Source organism: Sinocyclocheilus rhinocerous, unplaced genomic scaffold (genome assembly GCF_001515625.1).
Source record: "Sinocyclocheilus rhinocerous isolate Xijiao unplaced genomic scaffold, SAMN03320098_v1.1 scaffold3119, whole genome shotgun sequence".
NCBI lineage: Eukaryota > Metazoa > Chordata > Actinopteri > Cypriniformes > Cyprinidae > Sinocyclocheilus > Sinocyclocheilus rhinocerous.
The window spans coordinates 213,928-221,921 of record NW_015632029.1 but is presented as its reverse complement, the minus strand read 5'-3'; the positions used below and the strand labels follow the sequence as shown (position 1 = coordinate 221,921).

The 7,994-nt window shown below is 40.3% G+C and overlaps 2 protein-coding genes across 3 annotated transcripts in view; one reads left to right on the top strand and one right to left on the bottom strand.

The window, feature by feature from the left end:
* lbh (LBH regulator of WNT signaling pathway) overlaps positions 1–2,556 on the bottom strand; it is a 12,710-nt gene extending 10,154 nt beyond the window's left edge. The window contains exon 1 of the mRNA XM_016554944.1: positions 2,477–2,556. The gene's annotated coding sequence lies outside the window, so the exon portion shown is untranslated. The remainder of the gene's footprint in view (positions 1–2,476) is intronic.
* Positions 2,557–3,747: 1,191 nt separating this feature from the next.
* Positions 3,748–7,994, top strand: part of LOC107742077 (phosphofurin acidic cluster sorting protein 1) — a 49,392-nt gene continuing 45,145 nt past the window's right edge. For both annotated transcript variants that reach the window (XM_016554939.1, XM_016554938.1), the window contains exon 1: positions 3,748–4,032. In XM_016554939.1, the coding sequence (XP_016410425.1) occupies positions 3,836–4,032 (197 nt within the window). In that variant the 5' untranslated portion in view covers positions 3,748–3,835. The remainder of the gene's footprint in view (positions 4,033–7,994) is intronic.

Genomic DNA, 7,994 nt, shown 5'->3' with positions numbered 1-7,994 from the left:
GCATGCTCTGGCATTTGATATACTCCTATGAGGGTTTCCAACCGATTGCCACCAAACTCGGTGAACATGATCTCAGGACATTGGGGACGCAAAATTGCCAGGGGATTTTTGATATCTCGAACGGTTTGCCCGTGGCGAGGCAGTGGAGTTATGGCGAGAAATGAGAAACAGGAAGTGTCTAATAGCATCCACATACATTGTCTGATTTTGATCAAACTTCTGGGGTTTGTTCGTTGTATGATGACGAACGCATACATGTGACTATTAGGAGTCAAAAATATAGCGCCACCGACTGACGGCAGGAAGTGTGTCATTTTCAAAATGCTTTAAATGCAGCATCTTATTTTTACCCGATTTGTTTCAAACTTCTTCAGAATAATGTCAAAACACGGCCGATGTAAAACTGGTGAGGGGATATTGATATCTGAAATATTGTTGCCATGGCAACGTATCAAATTTGAATATTATTTTCTGGTGATTTAAAAGCAGATTACAAATTGTTCTCTTTGTGTGTGTGTGTGTGTGTGTGAGAGAGAGAGAGAAAAAGAGAGAGCGAGAGAAAGAGAGAGAGAGAGAGAGAGAGAGACTCGCATCAGTAAATGCTACATAATTATAGTTCATGTTAATTAACATAGTTTTATGTTAATAACTGAAACCTTGTTGAAAGTGTTACCAAAGTTTAAATATTGTTGTGTGAATGTCTATATCAGGGGTGCCCAAACTCGGTCCTGGAGGGCCGAGGTCCTGCAGAGTTTAGCTCCAACTTGCCTCAACACACCTGCCTGGAAGTTTCTAGTATGACTAGTAAGAGCTTGATTAGCTGGATCAGGTGTGTTTGATTAGGGTTGGAGCTAAACTCTGCAGGACACCGGCCCTCCAGGACCGAGTTTGGGCACCCCTGGTCTATATGGTTCAGATTAACTCTTTAATTGCCGTATCCCTTAAAACCAGACTTCCAGAGGGTTACTGTAAATGCATGTGCCCACTGTACACCGTTCTCCTGATGCCACCGGGGTGGCGTTTGCACTAACGGCTTGGGCCCACCATCGCTGCTTGCAGCTATATTTATTATTATTATTTATATGTTATATAAATTATAGTATTATTATAGTATGTAATAATACCTGCAATCATTTATATAAAACATAAATTATAGTAGCATTTCAAATTTAAACTTAAAAAGTGCCATACGGTAAGCTATATTTCAATAACGATAACAATAACAATAAGTTAATTAGACAATCCTTTAGTAATCCTTTAGACATATGATGCAGCTGACATTTACACTCACATACACATTAAAAGAGAGAACAATATGCGAATAAACATGCTGTGCTTCTGAGGAACGGCTGGTGAACAGCGCCATCTCTCGGCAGTCAAGCGAAAGCTGGTTTATCATCAGAAGTAGATCACCTTTAGAGCTGACACACAACAGATACAAACACTTGAAAAGCTTGAGCAAAGTAAAGAAAAAAAAGAGTTTACGCTAGAGACCAATATCTCTAAAACAAAGAAAGAATGAAGAAAGAAAGTACAACACAGATCACAGATAAAATGTAATGGGGTTTCAAATCAAAACCTGATTTTCTGTTATGAAACATGACTTGATTTCATTCATGTCCACTGCAGAGACAGCAGGATTACAACTGTTTATGACGCATTCTGGGAGACACAAAAAATGAATAGGGAAAGAAATTATATTTCTATATTCCTATGAAACATGAGATATTATTATGAAAATCTTGCTAATTGTTGCTCCCATTATTACACTTCTTTTTTTCATTACATGTCGCCCCAGGAACATCCAAAACATGCAAATTAGATACAGTGATACACATTGTAAACGCTCTTATGTCAATTTTACACACATACTGCATAAAGCACAATGGTATATCATTCTGTTATATCTTTCGTAACATAGTTGAGAATCATCTTTATACAAAGTTTGGTATAAAAAAAAAATCCTGAAACCTAAAAATGTATTGATGATTTATTGTTTTTGCCTATTCACGTTCATTCTTGTCTTTTTATGCTGGTCTATAGCATAAAATATCATTTTTCAAAATTGTAATTTTTTTTCTTATGCTCTAAACAATGTAGTGACATGAAAAAATACTAAATTCACAAAACCTTCTGTTTCTGGGCTTTAGGAGGTATAACCACGGTTTTACTGCAAGTACCATGGTTAAACTATGGTTAGTGCAGCAAAAGCATGGTTCATTTGTGGTGAGCATGGTTTAACTAGAGTAACCATGTTTTTTTTGTTGTTGTTGTTGTTTGGTTTTTTTTGGAGTAAGGGATGTGTTGCCAGGTTTGAATAAAGACAAGAGAGATTTAGAGCCAGATTGTAGTTTCTGTATGTGAAATTTAGCGAGCAGGAAACACAAATTAATGACGTTATGTTCTCCTACATTCTCTAACAATCCAAAGAAAACATTTTTAAAATAGAATGAATATCAACTTACTCACAAACTACTTACAAACAACTCCAGACTCTCCACTAGATGGAGCTACAATCCAGCAGATCACCAGACTGAGAGCGGTGTGTGTGTGTGTGTGTGTGTGTGTGTGTGTGTGTGTGAGAGAGAGAGAGAGAGATGAAGTCAACACTGGAGACGCCCATGTTGTGTTACTTTAATTTTGACTAATTTCAACAGCAACCCAACTTTCAACATTAATAAAAAATATTACACTGTTTCAACAGAGAAAGATATAAAATAGAAAAACAAAACAAAAAACAAGAACCCCATCAAACAAATGCAACAATGAATCGGTTCACTTTGGCTGGATTAATGAAAGAGCCGGTCTGTGTGTAATAGTGCTGCAGCTGCTGTTCAGTGCTGCTCATATCAGCTGTTATCAGAGGAATGTGTGTGAGACCCAGCTGTCACTCACAGACCTGAGCTGCTTCTGCTTCACTCATATTCAGACAGCGGCATTATTCCAGCTGTTGCTCCAGTTAGACTGACTCACTAACACTAACCCAGGCTGACAGCTTGTACAGGCAAACCAAAGCTGTGCAGAATTAATACAGTCAACTCTACACCTCCACATGATGTCTTACGATGTCATTAAATATCGATGAGTCTGGTTAAAGGGTTTTAAAGCAGTGCTCAGAAGAACATCTGGATCAGTCTCAGTTAAGCAGCATACTCCTCTGTGCGTGTGCAGCGTGTCCATTTCTATATTTTTTATTGCAAAACAATAAACATTTACAAAAAATACAAATACTAAGTGTATATATGATTATATTCAAAACAACTACACCAAAAGAACCATAAATAAACAAGTTATTATGTCTCAATATAGTGCTAATGCACAAATGCATATAAATAAATTCTATTGCAATACACTCAGTAGATCATGGCATTAGAAATACCAAGGTCATGGGTTCAATGCCCAGGGAAAGCAAGAAATGATCAAATGTGAATATATACCTTGAATGCAATGCAAGTTTCTTCGGATGAAAGCAAATGCATAAATGTAAATGTAATAATGTAATACTATTTTTACAAATATTTCTGTTTGTGGACATGCTATAAATATTTAATTCATACAATTATTCATTGAATAATATTTATGAATATATCTATTATGACTGTATATATATTTCACACTTCTCCTATTCTTTCTTTCTTTAATTCTGTGTATTGAGGTCAGCGCTGATGATGATGATGATGAAGAAGATGCTGCGGCGTGGCCCTCTGTCGGTCAGTTACCCGGCTGCAGAAGCTCCGCCTCAGAGACTCCTCCGCTCCGCTGAATCAGACGCTCGCTCAGAGCGTCGCGGCGCTGCATCAGCTCTGAGCTCTTCAGATCGGTGCATGCTGAAGTGATGATGGCGGCAGCGCTGGAGAGAGGAGGGCTTCGGGCCGCCTTCCTGAACCCGGGCAGCGGCGGCGGCGGAGCGGCTCCCACAGCGGCGTCTGGAGCGGTGCTGTGGGGCTCCGCGGGCTCCGGGTCTATGCCCGTCCCCATGAACCTCTTCGCCACCTGGGAGATCGACCGCTCCTCTCCGAGCTGCGTGCCCCGGTACGAGTGTGTGTGTGTGTGTGAGCTGTCAGTGCTGGTGTTTGTGTTTATCGACATGTTTATTTGCTGATTGTCCTGCATCTCTGATGGAAGTTAGACAGTGTGTGACACTCATGTTTACCATCTTTTCCTTACAGTGATATTTCAGCACCATAGTACAGTGGTGTATTGCTATGGTGCTGAAAGTGTGGTACTTTGAAAGGATTGTTCACACAAAATCATTTACGTCCCTTTTAAACCTGACTTAATTTCTTCTGTGGAACACAAAATAAATTTTGAAACTAAAGAGCACTGAGTTTCATTCTATGGAATTCTTCAGGAATATTTTTCAAAATATCTTCTGTTGTGCTGTACAGAAGTAACCAATGACAGAGAGCATCATGGTTTGTGGAGTGTTGTTTGTTAATGCTGTCTTGTTATCTATGATCAGCTTCGCACAACTTTGAATTCTAGTAGAATCACCACCAAACAATTCACACACTCCTGCTGCACAGACAAGGACTTCATCTGTTTATGTGTAAAGACTTGAATCGGTTCTCCATAGTTAGGTTGTTTTGGATAATGGATGTGTTGAGAAGTGAGTGGCAGCAGATGAGCCTCGGCCGTCTGTTCTGCTGTTTCTGCTTCAGCATTCAGAATTCCGGTTCTTGTGTTTTCCGCTTCGTTCTGAATCCGAACTCTCGCTGCACTTTGGGGAATTCCAGAACGCTTTCACCCCCCTGCCATAATGTGTTTTTCTGGGAAGTCAGTGGACATCGATGTATGCAGTGCTGCAGATGTGTGGTGTGTGTGTGTGTGTGTGTGTGCGTGTGTGTGTGTGTGTGTGTGTGTGCGTGTGCCCAGTGCAGGTGTAGGACTGGCCTCTTCTCAGGAGTGGCTCCATTAATCAGCTCTGACCCAGATGTGTCCCAGCACTCGTCTCATTGCTCTCTCGGCCGCTACGGCAGCAGAAGTTCAAGCCCAGTGAGGGCTTCTCTCTCCCTGTGTGTGTGCATGCATGTTTGAACTCTCTCTCTGTGTGTGTGTGTGTGTGTGTGTGTGTAGTCGAGGTGTGATGGTTCAGAAAGGTCGTCTCAGCATGTTGGTAATGTACATGCCATCCTCCAATGGGAGAGCAGCTAGTGAGTGTAGTCACATGACAACAACATTGTTGCATGATTGTCAAACACACAGTTGTTTCTGCAGTTTTTCAGATATAACTAATAGTTTAATCCAGACCTGCCTCTGACTATATTTAACAGAAGATTATGCCTACTGTTATGGCTTGCTTTCTCCCTTGATTAAGCTCAGGAAGGTTAATACCACATTTTTCATTTTAAGCCCCACAAAATAATTCTGAAATGTAAAACATGTCCATGATAGAAGAGTTTTGAATAAATGAATAGATGTGCACAGAAACCATCACCGACTCATTTACAGTAACAGGTTATTATCCGCTCAGAATGATCCATTCACAGGTGATGTGAGAAAGTCAGTGAGACGATTGTGTGTGTTTGTGTGTATTTAATATTTCAGAATGAGTCTGAATGTAGGTCAGTGTGTGACTCCGAATCATGAATCATTAGAAGAACACGAGTCACACCGGCGAATGAAGATTCAGATTCATGAGGATGTTATGAAGCGTTCAGAAGGTGTGTGTGAGTGTGTGTGTGCGTGAGTGTGTGTGTGTGTGCGTGCGTGCGTGCGTGAGTGTGTGTGTGTGTGTGTGTGTGTGTGTGTGAGTGAGTGAGTGAGTGTGTGTGTGTGTGTGTGTGTGTTATATTTCCACTGTATTCTCTTCCTGCATGAACTGAGTGAACGTCATTCATTTCCACCTCAGTTGGTTTGGACTTCAGCTGTCAATGCACAGATGTGTGTCGTTCTGCTGTTAGAGTGATAAGTGATGCTTTTAGTGGATTTAGAAGAATCTTGAGTAAATATTAGACTAGACACTGAATTTCAGTGATTCTGTGCACAGTCTACCGGCTCTCATTAAACAACTATAAATTATAGACCGAAAACACTGTAGATATATCAGCTGTTATCAATCACTAATGCAGAAACATAATCACAATTATTTTGGCCATTTACTGAGATCATGATTATTTAACATGATGCATTTATTGAACTTTTAAACTTAATTCAAGTAAAAAAAAAAAAAAAGTAAATAAATTAAATTAAAAATAATAATAAATAATATATGTATTTATGTATACAAATTGTAATAAATATAAAAATAAAAAATATAAATAAATGCAAAATTTTGAAACACAACAATCGTTTTATCTCAATTATCTTGTTTTCATAGTCACTGAAAGCCAAAATTGTAACTAAAAATATAATTTGATGAATCAGCGAGTGCTAGAATGCAGCAATGAATTCTTCAGAACAACAGCATGAAAACTGAGAGAATAAAAATAATAAAGAACAAAGAGCCGAAAGCTCAGATCTCAGACTCTACGTCTGACTTTAACGGGAATCCAAATATATTAAGCTAATATATAAAAACTTGTATTAGTGCAGACGCTCCTCTGGTTTAGATGAAGCCACAGGACGTCAATGCAGATATCAGCACAAACACTTTCACAGACTGAACGTGTGTTATCAAAGACAGCAACGATCAAGGCCTGCGCTTGAGGACACTTCCATACTCTCTCACACACACACACACACTCACACTCACACTCACACTCACTCTCTCTCTCACACACACACACACACTCACACTCACACTCACACTCACTCTCTCTCTCACACACACACACACACTCACACTCACACTCACACTCACTCTCTCTCTCACACACACACACACACTCACACTCACACTCACACTCACTCTCTCTCTCACACACACACACACACTCACACTCACACTCACACTCACTCTCTCTCTCACACACACACACACACTCACACTCACACTCACACTCACTCTCTCTCTCACACACACACACACACTCACACTCACACTCACACTCACTCTCTCTCTCACACACACACACACACTCACACTCACACTCACACTCACTCTCTCTCTCACACACACACACACACTCACACTCACACTCACACTCACTCTCTCTCTCACACACACACACACACTCACACTCACACTCACACTCACTCTCTCTCTCACACACACACACACACTCACACTCACACTCACACTCACTCTCTCTCTCACACACACACACACACTCACACTCACACTCACACTCACTCTCTCTCTCACACACACACACACACACACACACTCACACAATGAGCTGCGTGTGTTTTGTCGTCTAATCAGACGCTCTAAAGCCTCGTCTGCTGTAAACAAACCTGCCGTAAGCGACTTGTAACCTTGTAACACTAAAGCCGCTGTTAATCAGGTTCTTATCATCAGTGACACTGAAGCCTCGCTCACACCAACGACGACGAGTAGAACCTCAATGATTCATTTTTAAAAATCATTCTGAATATAAAAGAATAGTGAGTTCACACCTCAACTATAACGATAGCGACACAGAGGAACGATTTTCCAGCTGTTGAGCGATAAAAACTTTGACAGCCAATCAGAGTCCACCCGACTTTAAAGAGCTCAAGCATTTAAAGTGACAAATGACAAAACGTCTTAGAATAAACTTTGGTTTGCATGCTAATATAGTTATAGGTATTGTTCTTGACGTGAAAGGGCCTTGACTCTACAGTGTAAAAAAAGATTAGAGATTGTTTCAGTTTTTCTACTTCAAAGTTTCACGTTTGATTCAACATGTTACTTGCTGTTTCTCTGTGATTAATTGTGAATTTTACTAGTAATTTCTGAGTGAAGCTTGTGACCCGCTGCAGGGTCTGATGGTGTTTCTGCGTTGTGCGTCTGACAGGAGTTTCCCGTCAGTTCTTCAGCTTCAGGAATCACAGTCGTGCTTTTGTTTTTCTCTGGATGTTCCTGCACCGAGTGTTTATGGGATCCTGTCGGAAGAGTTTGGACGTCCTCG